General features: G+C 34.5%; 1 protein-coding gene across 2 annotated transcripts in view; it reads left to right on the top strand.

Annotated features, from left to right (window-relative positions):
• LOC145668717 (syntaxin-12-like) overlaps positions 1-18725 on the top strand; it is an 80614-nt gene that overhangs the window by 24453 nt on the left and 37436 nt on the right. Inside the window, exon 3 of one of the 2 annotated variants that reach the window (XM_081736826.1) lies at positions 1456-4638. The exons of the other annotated variant lie outside the window; for it this stretch is intronic. Within the exon in view, the coding sequence (XP_081592952.1) occupies positions 1614-2414 (801 nt within the window). The 5' untranslated portion in view covers positions 1456-1613 and the 3' untranslated portion in view covers positions 2415-4638. Of the gene's footprint in view, positions 1-1455; positions 4639-18725 lie in introns of those variants that run through there. 2 annotated transcript variants of the gene reach the window in all.

The raw sequence follows: 18725 nt of genomic DNA, 5'->3' as shown, positions 1-18725 counted from the left end.
TATATATATATATATATATATAACTGTTGTTCTGTATACACTAACAATGTGAGATTCTTGTAGTCATACTGTACACAGAAGAATAGCTAAATCATCAGTTCTTCCATAAAGAGATCACTATAATAAATATTTTTAAAAAAAAATCTACATAAAGGACCAATTTATCAAGAGGTCACTCCAATTGTAGAACCTTAATACCAAAAGTGCAAAAATAATTTTATGAAGCTGGTTAGATTAAAATTGAGCGACCCTTTTAGCACCAAGGCTATGAGACGTGGACTTACAATTTAAAGTGGACTCCGAACGACTAAGCTCAAATTTTAAATTTGTAGACTCTCCCACTGGAAATGCTTAAGTAATTCGATCTTTATGTGAATGGCTTAAAAACTGGTAAACAAGGCCAGAGAATAAATGGTTGAAACCGTACAGGAAAACCCTTACAGAATCAAACAACGAAGTGTTTCACATATTTAACAGTTAGATTAAATATGTGTCAGGTCGCTGTCTTTAAGAAGGAATACTGTAACTTGCACATTCCCCCATGTCTTTACTATATTGATTTCAGTATCATAAATATTTTACATTCAGACTTCTTTTACTCATTCATCTCAATAGACTGTTGCGACTAATTCTGACAAGTAGAAGAAAGAAGTAATGTTCTTTTTTCCTTAATATGAGCATTATAATTCACTTCAGATACGGTGCGCAGAGAACACATTAATATATTAAATTGTTAATAAATGTGTAACATTAGATTAGATGAATGTGTAACACTTCTAATAATACGAATGGTTACCGGCTTTAGAATAAGGATTCAAAGGCTCGCCACATTACTACATTATCGAAGTAGGCAGAGACTTAGACCTTATTTTTAAATTGCTCTAGATTCAACAGAGAAATGCACTGTACTATATACCAATGAAATTTGTCCAAGTTGGAGTTTTTGTACTGTTCTAATGATTGAAAGTGAGATTTCTCGTACAATTAACGTGACCTATGACTTTCTGAAAAACTATTATTTTTGTGTTTCTAAGAGAAGTCTATTCCGATAATATAGTCTTCAAGTTCTTATTCTAAATGCATTCCATTGATAGATAGCTGGTAAGCATCCAAAATATCTGAAGTGCCATACATTCATGTAAAGGAAACACTTACTAAGATGTACATGATCTTTCTCTCACTTTAGGACATTATATAACAGAAAATAATCAAGATAAGAATAAACCAGACAAAGTTGATTAGTATATACGCAGGTTATAATTGAAATACAAACTCGATAAACACAGATGCCATTCTTCTTATTCAAGCAGAATTAACTACTTCAGATACTACCTTTAAAATGTTACATTAAGGAAAATCAATGTCAGCAAAATATATAGTTTAATAGTGTATTTAAAAAATGTTTTGTGAGTAGCAAAGCATATTACTACATGTGCAAATCCTATTCTTTCGCAGATCAGATGCTAATACATCTTGGCGGCACAGTGGCTCAGTGATCAATTTCCATTTTAAGCTGTGAAGATTCGCTGCGTCTAAGTGAAACTACGTACCACTTAGTTTAAGGTCATTTGTTAGTATCTATTAACTGTCTTGTGACACATTGAAGAAAAACAATGGAGGGTGGTTACAACTTCGCATCGTACCATAGTGGAGGACCAGGGAGGGAGAAAGACTTTGAGAGGTTATCTCAGACAATTGGCACTAACATTCAGAAGATATCTCAAAATGTTTTATCCATGCAAAAAATGGTAAGTCAACTTGGCACACACAGAGATTCGCAGGAGCTAAGACAGCAACTGCATCAGATTCAACATTATACTCAGCAGCTCGCTAAGGATACAAGTGCAAATTTGAAGGATTTGTCTAATATTCCAGCACCAGCGTCGGCATCAGACCAGAGACAATACAAAATGCAGAAAGAGCGTTTGGCTGAGGAATTTACAGCAACATTGAATACATTCCAAAATACGCAGAGACAGGCTGCTCAGAAGGAGAAAGAAGAAGTCCGAAAGGCAAGAGCAAATTCAGGTTATGATCCTTTTGGAATTCCCAAACAGGAGCAGTTGATTGAGTTTCAAGATCCTCAACAGCGCCAACAAATGCAGATGCAAGATGCAATGCAGCTTCAACTGTTAGAAGAACAGGAACAAGCAATTAGCCAATTAGAAAGTGATATTAACGATGTAAACCAGATATTCAAAGAATTAGGTGCAATCGTTCATGAGCAGGGAGAGGTAATAGATAGCATTGAAGCTAATGTTGAGAGGACTGAAACGTTTGTATCAGAAGGAGCAACACAGTTGCATCAGGCAAGTAACTACCAGACGAAAGCAAGGAAGAAGAAATTCATATTGCTAGTTTTGCTGATTGTTATTTTGGGTATTATTATTGGTATTGTTGCATGGCAATCTTAAATTTGCACACCGGCCTCCAAATGGATGAAGTGGTTTTGTTTGACGGGACTTTCTTCAGTTTTAGTACTAGTGATCTTATTGGTTATTATAATGAAAAGTAAAATGTTTATGAATTTGAAATGGTGATTGTGCATAAACCAGAATGACTGTGTTGTTGTTATTTGTTAAATGTGAGCACTCCAGTAACTGCAAATTAATATACATTTTTTAAAGGACATTTATGTAATTGGCGTTTACAAAGAATACGATATTTACAGATAGTAATTGTTGTAGAGGTTAGTTGTTAATGAACTCTAAAAGATGTTTGAGGTAAATTAGGTTAAACGAAAATTCTGGAAACCATTTATTGACGCTTTAGTGATTTGATAGTGGTTCTTACTGTGTGTAAAGGAAAGTGTTTTTTTTTTTTCTTTTTTTTCAGTATGAGTATTTGTTCTCATATATAAATGAGATTTCTGAAGTGCTGTAATATTGTTTCCCTGTAATAAGCTTTCACAAATTGTAGTATATTCTATAATTTTCTTAGTTTTACTTTGTTGAAGTTTATTCTTCTAACTTTGAACTAAGAAATATACAGGGTGGTAGGTAACTCCACCGACAAACTTAGGGAGGTGATTCCTTATATGAAATGAAAGAAAAAAAGTTATAATAAACATGGGACGAAAAACGTCTCCTTTCAGATGAACCGCCGAAAATTCGAAAATTCACGTTTCGAAACCCTCTGCCTTAGAAACTACAGGACCGATCCCAAGCGGTTTAAAGAATTACAAAGGAACTAGTATGCGCTCTATCTAAATATCTATATACTACCGTGGTCCGTTATCGGCAAAACGAACTGTAAAAAGGAAGTTGAGGTATAGGGATACTCCTTTAAGTACTAATGGCGCGTTCATTTCGCCGATAACGGAGAATGGTAAAACATGGATATTTAGATAGATCGCGTACTAGTTCCTGTGTAACTCCTTAAACCGCTTGGGATAGGTCCTACAGTTTCTAAGTTAGAGAGTTTTAAAAAATGATTTTTCGAATTTTCAATGGATCATAACTCTGAAAGGAGGCATTTTTCGACCCATGTTTATTAGAACTTCTTTTCTTTCATTTCGTATAAGGAATCGCCTCCCAAAGTTTGTCGGTGGAGTTACCTACCACCCTGTATAATAAATGCTTAAAAATGTTTTTGAAAGTGGTGGAGCGCTTACCTCTAACGCGAGGAGTCCTAGTATCCATCCCAGGTCATGTGAGTTTGTGGTGGACAACACTGATCCCGTGAGTTTTCTCGTTCTATTTTCTTTCACATTTTTATTTCATGAAAGTGGATAAACGACAGAAGGAGATGATAATCAGCGTTGTACTATCGAAACTCCTGTAGAATTTGGCAGGAGTTACGAGGAAAATAATTTGCTTTCAGAACTTCTGTTTTTCATAGTATCTATTCAACAAAAGAAAATATTTTCCAGTGATATGATGTTCGGGTCCTAACTTGAATTGAGAAAATACTCAAACTGAACTTCATGCTGTTACAATCTAGGAAAAGTTAAGACCACTTGATTGGTTTCATTTGATTGGTGGTCAGTACATGGCTTCCATCGCGTTGTTTCTGACAATTTACACAGCAGTTAAGTGCATCCTAATTTAATTAGGTTTCCAGTTTCATCAACAACGAAACTTGACTGGGATTCTATTACTTGCGCTAACCTTCCAAATACATCACTGATAATGCCAAAGAAAATTTATTATACTTGTGAAAATGAAAATAGTAATGGATGTTATGAAATGGCAATAGAAGAGAAGGCCAAAATAAGTCAGTTATAGAATATAATCCAAATGGGCATGGATGAATGCATGCTTTTCCTAGTTTACTATAGATAGTGTCCCGTCTCGATTGTAAGTTCGATTCCCGATGGTAATACATGTTTTTCAGAGCTCACGAAAAACTGTATCATATATTCTACTTACTGTGAAAACATATTAAGCTATAAGCAAACTAAACCAAACCAGAGGCATATTTTGCATGTACTCGAATTTACCACTTATAAATAGACTAATGCTAGTAAATTACTTATGTTCACACTTTCTTGATTCCTCAGCTTGCATTGTCTTTGCTAATATATTACGTATTTTTATTGTTTTGTATATATATAACGTTATAACGTTTGTTATATATGTATATTTCGTTTATATATATAAACGATTGGAAAGTGAATTATTAAATTTCAAAAAGAGTCGTAGTAGTTTTATTACCAAGCTACAAGAGGATAGTTTTAGTTTAGAGAGTTTCCTTGTTGCAGAAGAAATCGTCCTCCTTTGATTGTAGTAAACGTTTATTATAACTACACACTGCATTTAAACATACCTAATTTTTGTAGGATATAGGTAAACCACCCTGAAGTTGCATTTTGTTGGGTAATGTTCACGAGTAATTTTAAAGTTTATTTCAATACAAAGACTTTGCCATCATTGCAATTGTCCAATCCCTAAATTTCATAGCTCATAATTCGGGAACCAAAGTTCTACAGAGGAAGATATTTCACACGCCTACTAAGCGAGCCAGGGTTTACCTCGATGCCAAATTTAGTTAAAATCGGATAAGTTCTCTTTGTGAATGATGTGATCAAATGAAGGACGGAAATTATTGATTTAAACATAGAGACGCTATAAAGTTATACTATATTTTCTGTAAAATTGAAACTCACATTTATCATGCTTTATAACCTCAGACTTAAAAACAAATGACAACAGTGAGGAAATACTGTTGATCTCCAACAGTTCCGATTCTTCTTAAGAAACTAGAATAAATTGTTAGTAGTGTTGTCCTGCAGTTACGCCTGGTATGCTAAAAGACTGTTGATACACACAAATGAATGGTTCTCAAAGTTGGCAGAATAAAAATGATGGGAGGAAACAGAAGGCCAAGAGAAAATTCACGGCTGTCTCCATAAACATGGACTGAAATGAAATTGCAGACTGGTAACATCAAAGACGGGCGCATTACCAATAAGTCACCGTGCAGAAAACAACGAAACTCAAAATGCTAACTTGAGCATCAAATCTATGTAAACTCCAAATACTGACAGCAAAATCTCGTTTGTCAGCGAATAAAATCCAATGCTAACTGCTATCTTTCTACCATTTCTAACGAGAACTTTAAATTATCATTGTTTTTTTCTTCTTTTAATAATAATAATAATATCATTAAATATACACGCGGCTTCTTCTTTGTAAAAAGAAAAAAAAAAGTAATGTTGTAACGGTGTAGAGGAATGACAGTGGCATATTTGTTTATATTAACTATATATATATATATATATATATATATATTCCGAGTTTACATTTTGTTTTTTTTTGTAGTATTACGTTGTTGGAAAATAAATGCAGGATTTTGAACTAAGTCTAAGATGCTAAAACTTACTTGAAGCTGAACGAAATTAATTATCGTAGAAACAACAATATAAACAAAGTTAATTAGAAAAAGTTATTATGCGTATTGTACAAACATCCTGGAGCGAGTGTACTTCAAAAGGCTTTCCGAGCAGTCTCTATGAGAACTTATCTAGGTAATGGAAAGGTTGATATTTGCAGAACGTGATTGGATAATGCAGTTTAGAATCCTAATGTGTGCTTCAGCAGCGACATTGATGCACATCGTTGTTGTGTGAGATTATTATTAGACCTTTCCTTCTGACGTGCAAGATACAGACATGGATTTACCTTAATTGAGTAAGCTGTAAAGGATTAATGCAGTTACAGAACACCCTATAAGCACCATAAACTCGACGTCAGCTTTTGAAAGGTTTTAGGTGTGGAAAGCAAGTTAACCATCGTGAAAAGATGGTAGTTGTCATATACAAGATCCATTTCTCGTCGCATGTCTCAATGTAATCAGAGATACTGATTTTTTGCGCACAGGAGTAGTGTTGAAGAGAATTAAAATTCCGATTTCTTTGTTTTTGAGGCATTTCGTGCGGCATGTATTTGTCCACCCTTTTTACCTTCCTAGTCTATCCAAATGCCATACTACGCTTAAGTTCTCCACAACCATTCATGTCTTTTCCGTGGATCTGCTGCGGTTATTGTTTTCAGTATATCGTCATAAACAGCAGCAACAACTGATTTTTATTTTCCACGGTTTAGTGTTCACAATGGAATTTTCAAAACCAACTTTGTTCTATGTTCACATTGCATGTATCACACACTTCATTAATGTTTACAGTTGTTTGTATGACTTCGCCACCGATGCATATTTGGTTATTAGAATTGTTTGATATCCTATCTTCTGGCCTGAAAACAGACGAAGACATAGAGGTATTTCTTTTGACTTGTGTATCCAAAAAGAACAGGTTTCATGTAGTATATAATAAGATATATGACGTACTTGTAGTCTTATGCATGTGTGAAATGTTCAAAATCCTGCATTAGTTTTGCAACAACCCGATGCTATCGAAACAAATGATTGAATGCACCATTAACAAAGATCAAAGGATATTTCTTTCCTGTTCATTATGTAACAGATAAATATATGTATTTTGCACTGTTCAAGAGTACGATATAACAAAGTAGAGTAAAAGAAAATTGTTACAAGTTTTTATTTTCAATCACAGGCACTTAATGTTCAACATAATAGTAATATTTTAAACAATTATTTAGCTGTCTAATAATTCCAGAATATTGTTTTAAAATGGATGGTTCTATCTAAAATACAATGAAGGGGAAGAAAATAGTTATTGCTACTTAAGAACTAGTCACATAAAGGCATGTAGTGGTCGTAGAACGTATATTTGAAAATATAATTCCTGTAAACTGAATAATAATAAGTAATACTATTACTAAAGGAAATAAGTTATACAAACGAAGTAATAGTTTACTTTTATTACTATTGAGCGAAATTGCTTAAATCCTTAGTCATGTAGTTTTCTGAATACCTAATTTCAGAAAACTGTGGTGTGGCCATCTCTTTCTCGCATGAGAGAGCCTGATAGCGAAGGTATTATTCAATACGAACTGATCAGTTGGTGCATTCGCCAGCAGGGTCGGATTTGAGTCTTGAAGTGATTCAAACCCTCATAAATAGTAAATCCTTCGTAATATTAATAGGTACGTCCGTGCTTGTTATCCGCGCTGTTCTGGGTTTTATTCCCGATGGGGTACTTGCCAAGCAGTGGTTGGGATCCCTTCTCAAACAATAGATTCTATCTTACATAGTATCGATGCTGAACAGGAACGTTAATTCTATCAACCAACTGACGTAAAATTGAACATTGGGCAATCATTATATACTCTTATATAACTGCCAGAAGTCTTCATATTATAATTTTCGTACGATTATTAACTTCGTATAGCGCATATTCCACACGAAATATTTTACGATTCTTTTGGTAACCCTTTATTATACTGTAAGTCCATATTTGCTTCTAAGAGCACACATATCTTTCCTTTCATATTCTTTGTTTCACATTCCAGCTCTTCATTAACCCAGCTGAGTACCTAAAACTTGTCAACTATTTTACATTCCTTCACAATTCCTGTAGTTGACACTACTCCCTTTGTTCTAGTCATTATACTATGTTGTTTTGTAGTAATGTACCAGATACTGAAAACGCAATACAGATTTTTAAAAATGGATTTTCAGTTCGTTCTGCTGTTGACAACGACGAATTGGAGGAGACCACCGAAGCAGACAGACGGAAATGAGCAATAGAAAACGTTTCTAAACGTGCTTTTGGATCTTGCTATCTTGATTTATATTTTTTTTTTCTTTCTAAAAGTTTTTGTCTGTATTATTACACCATGAAAAAAGAAGTCATAAACAAAAATAGACATTAAGGTTAAAACAGGAGGAAGCAATTCTATTGTCCTGTCATTGTATGCTAGTAAATGGAGTCAGTAAACTGGCGCACCCACCGTTCGTTTGTCAAGTTCACATATTCCATACTTTTAAATGTGAGTAAACTACATACATAAAAATCTTGGTCTCACATAGCGGCGTAGGCAACAAAAGAAGAGAAGAATATAAATTACAATTCAGAGAGATTACGAGGATGGAGTATACTACATTTTGTTGCTTTGTTTTGCGACACTCATGCAAAGCGTTGAAAATGGGATAAAGTTAATAATCAAAGATCAAATCATGATTTTTAATTTTTAAATTCTTCAATGAGTGCGGCGCGGTTAATATTGTGTTGAATATGGTGTAGAAGAAAAAAATATTCTTGTTTTTTTAATATTATTTTGTTTGTTTAACTTGGGATCTAAAAATAGTAATAATGTTTATTCTTTTTTTTTTTTTTTTTTTTTTTACTTCGAGAATATCTTTTATTTGGCCTTTGTCGAAAAAGGGTATAAAATTCTAATTAATTGATTAGCAATATGTGGAGTTCAAAACAGAAAAATTCGTACGTGAAAACAAAATTGTTAGCTGAAAACCCTTTTGCATGAAAGCTTTTTGGTTGTGGCAAGTGGCCTGCCTACAATGAAAGAATAGTTGTGATGATGATGAATATAAAGGTTGCTCAAATTATCTAAAATTTTCGAACATTCATAATTCTTCAACATATGATGAAATGAGTGTTCACAATGGGAATCGACCTCCCTAAAATTGCCAACAGCGAATTTGCGAACCACAGCTTTTCGAAAAATTGTAGGTTACTAGATTGAAATATATATATATATATATGTGTGTGTGTGTGATTGCGATATTTACATCAATTTTGTTAAAGACTAAAGTAGTTTTTAAAGTAGAATTTGTTCTTTACGCCTTTTAGTTATCGCGACGGATGTTTTGTGTATTTTGATGAGGTTCCCAAAAAAAAAAAAAAAAAAAAAAAAAAAAATACATTTTGCTATGTTCTATAAAGAACAAAGTAGTATATCCTCTGATAGTGCTATTTATTTTTTGTGTTGATTTAAGCTTTAAAAATGTATTGAAAAGAATAATATTCATTGTTACTAAAAACATTATTAATGTTCTTTAGCCTGTCTTCCTTCTGGGATTTAATATATATTCCTAACTGTTTTCAGCTATTAAAATATATAAAATTTACACTCAAGTATATTTTGTAATTGTCACATCATACTTCTCAAAGCGTATGTTGTTCCTAATAACATTTCCTACAATATTACTTGTATAAAAAAATTATTATACCTATAAATATTTTATTAAATATATATTACTGCAAACTTCGTAATCTAAAACAATAGTAATAAGTAAATTACTTCGGTAAAATTGCAATCACTATTGATTGTGTCTTACATTATATTTGCCTGAAATTTGTGACGAGTAATAATGACCCTTATGTAACAAAAGCATACCAGAAAAAGCACCGTGATAGACTGTAACCATCTTATCTGCGGAATGTTGCGGTTTCTTGGGATGGTCGTTTTTTAAAAACAAGACTGTACATTTAGTTTTGCTATTAAAATTATTCGAATAATAATTTTGCTTGATTGAATTTCTTCGATAAATAATGAAATTTGTCTACTATGAAGGAGGAAATCACGATATGATTAGTCAGAATCTCTGATATGAACTTAATCCGCAACCACTCGACTTACCTGATAACTAGACAACAAATTGACCACTATATCACAATGATTTCACTTACGAATTTTGTATGACAGCTTTCTGCACCTTCTTTAAAACAAAGGAAATACGGATATAATTAATTTAAATTAATGACACAGCATGCGTGAACCTTTGGGGGGTCGATCGTGTGGGGAAATTTTCATATAAGGAAAATTTATAACTTCTTCGGCAGTAAAGTATTAAAAAGATAATTTGTGCAGATTTGATACAAATAAAGCAGACAGACTGGAGATGTGAAAAGTTGGAGAAATGCGGGAATTTCGAAAAGGAAAACGAATAAGAATTCAAATAATTATTTATTGATTCGAGCATTCTATAATGAATTTTTCTCTAATAAATTAAATATTTGAGTCAGTGTATTTGTTGTGTAATATGAGCATCCGGTAAACAGTGAGTGACAAAAGTGTCTAAACAGACATTATTGGCCTGATTAAACACTACATTCATAAAATTATGATATAGTGTAACATTGTAACTGAGATTTTCCTATCTGTATCTAGCTGTCTACATTAACGTACAAAAGTGTCATTGTTTCTTTACCCTAGCAAGCTATGTTTCGCAGAGCCTTTCCAAGGTACTGTTAATTCGCACGAAGAAATAGTGTGCGCGTTAGTGAATCTGATATCTGTAGGAGCAATGCAGCGCGTAAGTGTAACTGGACTGCTCGAGTTCCAGCCAGGCTTTATTTAGGTATTTTACGCTCCTGGTCCCAAGAAAATTTTTCGACCTTCTTTTATTTGTTCGTGTTCAGTAGCGTGTAAGCAGAAGCAAGACAAAACATTATAGTGCACCTCTAGGGTACAAAATGAAAGAAAAAATTATTAAAACTAATAAATATTAGTCTACACTTTATAGGAAACGTAAAAAGAAAACTAGGTTGAGATGTAATCTCTGTTAAATTTCTCTCTTGTGAAAAGCTGCATACCTTAGTTCAATTTCGATTTTTGTAAAGTGCCGCCCTGGGCCCGGTCCCCTGTAAATACAGACCTGGTTTCAACTTCCAGCCTTCTGTTTAAAAATACTTTATTATTACAACTGTTATTTGCAGTTTAACGTAAAGCCAGATGCTTGTGTACACTGACATCATTAACAGTCTACAAGAATAACAACACTTGGAAAAGAAGGTCGTCCAAGATTCATATTTGAAGGTGCTATCTCGGCATTCGACTGATAGAATTGAGGAAGGATCGTGGGAAAACCCAGAGCAGCACCATTACCCAACGATATAAACCTGGGACCTCCGGGTTTGAATGCTAACCACTAGCCTGTGCTCGATAGGGCCTTTGATCCCCTTTATAACGGCAAAATCAAAAATGAAACTCCGCAGGGTAGCCCCTCAATGGATTAATTAAGAATAATTAATCATTTATGTATTATACAGCATTCATTAAATGTCCATATTTTCACTAGGTACGTACCGCACAGTTGGACTTAGAATCGCAATTGGATAGAAATTCAATATTTTTCTTCTTATTCTATTCTTCTAAGATAGTGTAGTTTCAGTTCAAATTGGCGAAACTTCAAAATAAAAATGTACTCTACTAGTGAATTGTGGGTTTATTTTCGAAGAAAGTATACTCAGAGAATTAAGAATTATAGCAAACAAAGGAACGGTTCTTTCTTATGAAAATACGTAAAGTTTTCGAGTACTTTTTCCCATTTTTAAAAAAAATATACTATATATATTGTACATGTATTTAATTGAATTACACATGTTTCTTCTGATTGCAGATTCAATGCCATAACATTTACAAGAAAAATAATATAGGAAATAAATAAATAAAAAAAGCTATCAATTGATAAAATTATGTATCCTTTATTTCGAAACATTTGTCTCCTTCGACTGGTTCTAGGTAAAGGGTAGCATGAGAACATTCCGTAGGCTCTCAAATTTAATATTCAGCTTTCTGCTTTCCGAGTTGCGTCGAAATAGCCCCTTTTTCTACTGTGCACCAGATTACTGCTCGTGTATAAAATTTACCAAGGTTAACTTCCGCGTACGTATAACGAATATTCCGAATAAATTCAAAAATTTGCTTCAGTTCTTGTCCAACTCTCCGAGTACATATTTAATCTGGAGCTCTTAGTTTTAGTGAAAATAGCTTCCATTATTTTTCATTCGGTATTATTACTGCATAATAATTTGTTTTTTATAATTCCTTCTGAGTTTCTTCGCCACTGAAATTCAAAGTGTATTCAAATAAAAAAAAATGTACTAAGAAAGATACCAAATTCGCCAAAACTCTCAAGCTTTGAGAAACAATTTTCCATTTCTGAATACAATGACAGTTCCTTTACTGTACATATTTAAACTACTTAAAATGACGTGGAATCACATAAGAGAATATTATAAGAAATGGAGATACAAGTATCCTAAGCGTGGAAGAAATGATTTATCTACTGTATATCACCAAATTTCTTCATATGGAAAGATGCTTGTTTATATGGGTGTAAAATAGTTAATAAACTACCATGTCTATATAAAGAATAATGAAAAAATCAACTTAGTGCGCAAACTACTACCTGCTATATGTCTAAGCAGTTCACTGTATAAACTCGAAAAATGATTAAATTATTTATTATATGTATGATACTACTTACTAGATAATGATTTATATATATAGCAATTCAAATAGTGTTTAATAAATCCATGTATATTACTATTCTTCTTATTATTACTATGTAGATTGTAAAAGTAATTTTATGTTACGACTTTCTTCAAAATTGTATGCTTATGAGTTGTTAAATTTATTTGTTCAAGGTACTGTATCTATTTAAAAATATTATGAGTTCTATAGCACTTTATACAAATGTACATGTAATATGGTTTGCAGAATGAGTAAATAAATAAAATCAAATATTACTTTTCATGGAATTATTTGTTTTATTAATTTTTTATTTATCTAATCTGTGCTGTCAGTACTAGTTAATAACTTTTCAGGTAAGAAATTTCGAAATATAAACATTTCATGAATTAAAACTCACAGAATTAGAATATTTTGGAAAGATTGTATATAAATTTTAGTCTGATCTATTTCATACGGTACCCATTTTGCGACCAAAACAATTGGGTATTTCTTAGGGCTTCGTTTCTCAAGCTGTGGTTCGTGGAGTACAAGCGGTCCTCGAGATCTGTTCTTGTGCCCCTTACAATGAAGATCCATATGGTTGTTGCTCAAATCCGATACAAACATACGACAATCTGTTTGATCATCAAAAGAAATGGAGATCACCAAAATTTAAGGTGCTATGGACTATAGCCATTCTATGTATTTCAAGTGTGCCCCTGCTGGCGCTGCTGTCTGTGTGTTTTCCCGTACCTCCCTCGAAAGAGGAGAGACAAGTGCTGTGGCCGAGATCTTTCAATAGTTGCATGCGGACAGAGTTCTTTCCCCAAAGGAAGGTTTTCTCCGTAAAATGGCGGCAGGCGTGAGGCCGAAGTATATTTCACGTATTTTCCGAAAGCACACTTGAAATAGAAAGGCTGTAGGAAAGAGAAAACTTAGAATGTCGCCGAAATGAGAGAAAGGCAATATGACAGTGAAACTAGCATAGAAGTATCTAGCAAAGAGTGAAAGTAACGAAACCATAACTAACGTACCAACCATAAGACAACAAGGAGTATGAATGACCATAAACAAGATTACCAGTTGGAACGCAGTGTTGACAACTTAACAGAAAGTTGATATGTCAGAAATAGCAATTCAGACACGAGAAAAATGTATAAGTAACACGAAAGACAATAGGAAAGACTGATTACACATACATGAAAGTATAGATGATATTTGTGCGTGAATATTACACGTGAGGGAAGAAAATTAGAGGAAGAGAATAGAGAACAACACACCTTTTGTAGTTCAGCTGCAGTTGACGTGATAGTCGATAATGAGTGCGTGGTCACACACAGACATTTCTCTCAATAAGCACAGTGTCTGAAAGAAAACTGTTCACATGCGTCCCTGCAGCGTTCCTCTATAAATCCTGTTACGAAACAATATTCAAAAGGTGTTTGGAACGGCCCGGGATGTTAACAAGAATAATCACATTTGAAGAACAAAGCAAATCGAATGTTTCAATCGCTTTACGGAAAACTGGTAATGAACAAAAGACTGAAGGCAGAGAAAAGTCTCGCGTTGCTACACTTTTATACAGGATGATAAAATCAATGTATCAGTGATAAATTGAACCATGTTTTTAAATAGACGAAAGAAGAAAACATCAACAGGTTGTACAAGGCCTGTACATTTCTCACACGGGAGGGTCACAAGTTGTCGCTAAGATCTGATTGCCACATAACACATCTGATAGAGCATCATGAGAAATGAACATGAGCAAAATTTAAGGTGCTATGGACCAGAAGGATAGGAGCTATGGGGATTCAAAATTTGAATATCCAAAAAATTATATCATGGAATTGTGTACGTTTAAAGTAAATATCTTCAAAACCATTAAAGCAATCAAAACAAAAGTTGCACAATATAATGAGAACAATATGCCCTATCGAAAACCATAAACAGTCTTGCCATAGGTGAAGCAGTGTTGCCAACTCAACATTAAAATTATTTTATTATAAATAGTACCATAATACAAGTGTGCACAGATTTAAAACGCACTATTATCACTAAATATAACAGTGAAGTCTAGTGGTACAGTGTTGCACACTATTGGAGCTACATGTACTGAAAATGTACAATGGAGAAGTCTGGTAACTTCCGTAATGTCCAAGTCTCTGAACCATACAGTCCAATGCTCCATATATAGCACTTGACCAACTTCTTAAGTCCAATATTGAGCCTGCTAGTTAAGAGTGATATTTTCTTGTTGAATGCTTCTTTAGTTATGGCAATTCTTGACCTGATCTTTTTGGTGCAGTAAGCGTTTCTCGTCAAAATACTTCCCAGGTACTTGAAATTATCGACCTCATCAAGTTCTCGTTGTTCTACTCTGATCCGTAACGGCGTGTTTCCACGAGATATTCTCATGACTTTCGACTTTTCGATGTTAATTTCCGTTCCATAGTTTTCCAATGTCAACTATTTTGTCAATCATCATCTGTAGTCCTCCTTCGCTTTTAGCTATTATAACCGTATCATCTGCATACCTGACCTTGTTAATGATCTGCTCTCCAATCTTGAAATCTCCAATTCCCATTAATGCTTCCCTCATTAAACATTCACTGTAAATGTTGAATAATTAGCGCGACAAACTACATCCTTGTCTGGCTCCTCTTCCAATCTCCACACTATTGGTTTCTCCTTCATTCAAGCGCAGCTTCACTCGTTGTCCTGTGTACAGGTTTTGAATGAGTCGTCGGTCTCTCCAGTTAACTCCGATTTCTTTAAGTATTTTCAGAAGTTTCGTCCAATTGACTCGGTCGAAAGCTGTTCGCCAGTCGATGAAGCACAAACACAACTCTTCCTTTACATCAAGAATTCTTTCTGATATAATTCTCATCAATCCAATAGCATCTTTGGTGTCTTTTCCTTTCCAGAATCCAAATTGATCTTCTTCTAACCTCTCATCTATCTTACTTTCCAGCCGCCTATTCAGTATGCGTGCAATAATCTTTCCAGTATGGGAAATCAGGCTAATGGTTCTGTGATCATTGCACTTCTTTGCTTGGTTTTTCTTGGGCAATGCAATCATTATAACACCAAGAAAATCCTTTGGCCATTCTCCACTCAGGTAGATCTTGTTAATAAGTGAAGTCAGTACTTTCATTGCGTTGTCTCCTAATCCCTTCAGCAAATCTACTGGTATGTCGTCTTCTCCAGTGGCCTTTCTCCTTCGTATGTCTTTGATTGCTTGTACTACTTCACTTTTCAATATACTGGGTCCTTTTTCATCATCATCCACCTCTTCTTTTTCTTCGATCGCAATATCTTTGGGGGGTTCTTCTGATCATACAGATGTATTCCTCCCAAATTCTAAGGATTCTTTGATGGTCAGTGGTTACATTACCTTCTTGATCTTCGATGCCGAACGTTCGTATACTTTAGTTAGCTTTCCCTCCTAATTCTTGTGCTTTCTGGTACATCAGATCATATCTGCCGCGCCGTTGAAGTTCCATTATTTCTTCACATATCTGTTCCATGTACTATTCTTTGGCTTTGACTGTCTCTCTTCTCAATTCATTATTCAGTCTTCTGTATTCCTTGATGTCCGTGTTTTTCGCCCTTCTGCGTTCTTCCATCTTCTTAAGCATTGCTTCAGTTATCCATGGTTTTCTCGGTGCTCTTTCCATCCTGCCAGTGTTTTGTGGAGTGTGTCAAGTAGAATCTGTTTAACTTTTCCCCAACTATTCTCTATATTGTCAACCACATCTCCCATTGCACAAAATTTTTCTTCAATTTCTTCTTTCACATTATCATCGATATTTCTTAGTCACTCCAAGTTCCATTTTCGATTTCTCTTCCCATTTTTCTTGATCGACTTTAACCAGGTTTGCACTTCCGCCACCAGGAGATTGTGATCCGAATCAATGTCCGCTCCTGGCAGTGTCTTCACGTCTCGTACATTATTCCTGAAACGTTGCTTCACAAGAATGTAATCGATTTGGTAGCGTTTCGTATCTCCTGGACTTTTCCACGTGTACAGCTTGGTTTGTCTTGTCTTAAACCACGTGTTCATGACCACCAGATCATGTTGCCTACAGAAATCGATAAGCATTTGACCTCGTTCGTTTCTTCTACCTAGTCCAAACGGTCCCACTACCTTATTCTCAGCTCCTTCTTCTACTACGCTGTTGAAGTCTCCCATTCTACGGCGTTAACCTTACCTGTTCCTTCCTGATGCAATATGCCACTAATCTGATCATACATTACTTCTACTTCATCATGGCCAAGAGATCAAAACATTAGGGTTCCTGGATATTTAAAAAGAACTACAAAAGAAAATGGCCTTACCGCATCTACCCTACTACCGGTATCATATGCAGAAATAAATTCCGGAAGCAGCAACCCTTAGGGGCCATGGCCTTCAAGCTGACTTGTGGCACTCACGCCTTTGGGGTGATGTGTGGTCAGCACATGGCTGCCCTCACTGTTAAATGTTAAAAATATTTAAAAGAGATGTCCCACAAAAACTTCTGATGTGGAGGTGTAACTTCATGTTCCGAGAGTAAGCAACCGTTCTCAAGATCACAGCTACGTTCTTATAAAAATGATGTAAAGTTATCCAGGGGTAGCGAGACGTGAAAAACTGTCGGGTTGCCAGGACATAAAATAATGTGATTGCTACATAACTTGAGTTTGTTTTGAGTTTCGGTGTTACGTTTGTTGACTAAAGCAAGAATTGGGGAGGAAAAAACCGGAAGTAACGATAATATAAGACATGGAGAAATAAAAATAATTATATCCAAGGCGAGGTAGGATTAAAATTGTGGATAACGCCTTAAATAATATACAACCTAACACATAAATTTGTTCTACTTATCAATAAGTCATTCATGTTTGATAGAAGAGTTTTTCCGTAGTTATGTAGTTGGCAAATGCACTTTTCACAGAACTACATAGTATGTGGGAGATCCGGGTTCGATTCCCAGTGAAAGCTCATGTGATTCGGACCTTACATTAAGCTATAGGTACATGTAACCTGAATGATTATATATATATATATATATATATATATATATATATATATAAAACTATCAACATCGGTACCACCGTAAAACGACAAATGGCTATACTTGGATATTAGTGTATATACTCCTCAAGTAAATACTTGGCTCTGGCAATGGAGTACTTTCAGTAAGGCAAGGAAAGCAAAGTAGAGTGAACATACATTTAGTTAGCTGAATCTTAAGTTCTTAGCTAGTGGAAAATTTAACCATATCTTGCCTATTGTATTTGTTTAAGTCCTGGATATACACTTTTCTATTAAAAACGCTGCGTCCACAACCACAGATGTAGTATGTTTTGAATAAGATTTAAAAGAAAGTTGTGGAAGGTATATGGAAAATAAGCATTTGGAGCAAATCTTTCTACAAATTGAAGTCACAAATTTTCGAAGTGATGTAGAATTGTAGGTTTTTTTTTTTTTTTTTTTAAATAATGAGGCTGTATATCCATGGGCAAAAGTTTGTTCTTTCTCATATAACACGCTCAGTGGTAGAGCGTTCAATGGTGCGTGGGATCCCTAGTTCGATTCCAGCTCATGCCAAGTGGCCTTTGTGGTGGACAAACACTGTGTGCTTGGGTTTTCTCGGGGTTCTTCCGTTTCCTCCCACTCTATTCATTCCACTATTGTATTCATTTTTGACCATTACCGTTTCCTTTAGCCTAGCCGGCATAACCGTGGGACGTAATACTCAAAGATTTCATTTCTTTTCATAAAACACTCTTGTTATATACGTTTCGAGTAAAAAGTCTAATTTAAAAGCCAGTTTCGATTTCATAGAAAAATAGTTTTCTTCTATAGCATGTATGAAGTTCTCTTATTATCAACTGTACGATTTTATAGAACCCGAACGAACTTTTGTTCATAGATGTGTAACTAATGCTTCTCTCAATGTATATACTGTATCTAGGGTAGTTATTTTAGTCATTATTACCTGATTGTTAGACCCACTTGAAAATACACCGTAGAATTGAGAACAAGCATTATTCATCCATGTTTAGAGAAATCACTAAATATCTGTGAATGATTAAGCCATTTCATGCAATTGTAAGATTTTGAAAAGGTTTTTAAAAAATCGCCACCGCAACAAACTTTCCGTCTTAGTTTACAGTAAC

This window comes from Thermobia domestica, chromosome 13 (assembly GCF_964235325.1).
Source record: "Thermobia domestica chromosome 13, izTheDome1.hap1.1, whole genome shotgun sequence".
Classification (NCBI taxonomy): domain Eukaryota; kingdom Metazoa; phylum Arthropoda; class Insecta; order Zygentoma; family Lepismatidae; genus Thermobia; species Thermobia domestica.
Note: the sequence above shows the minus strand (reverse complement) of the source record. Positions and strands in the feature narration are given on the sequence as shown.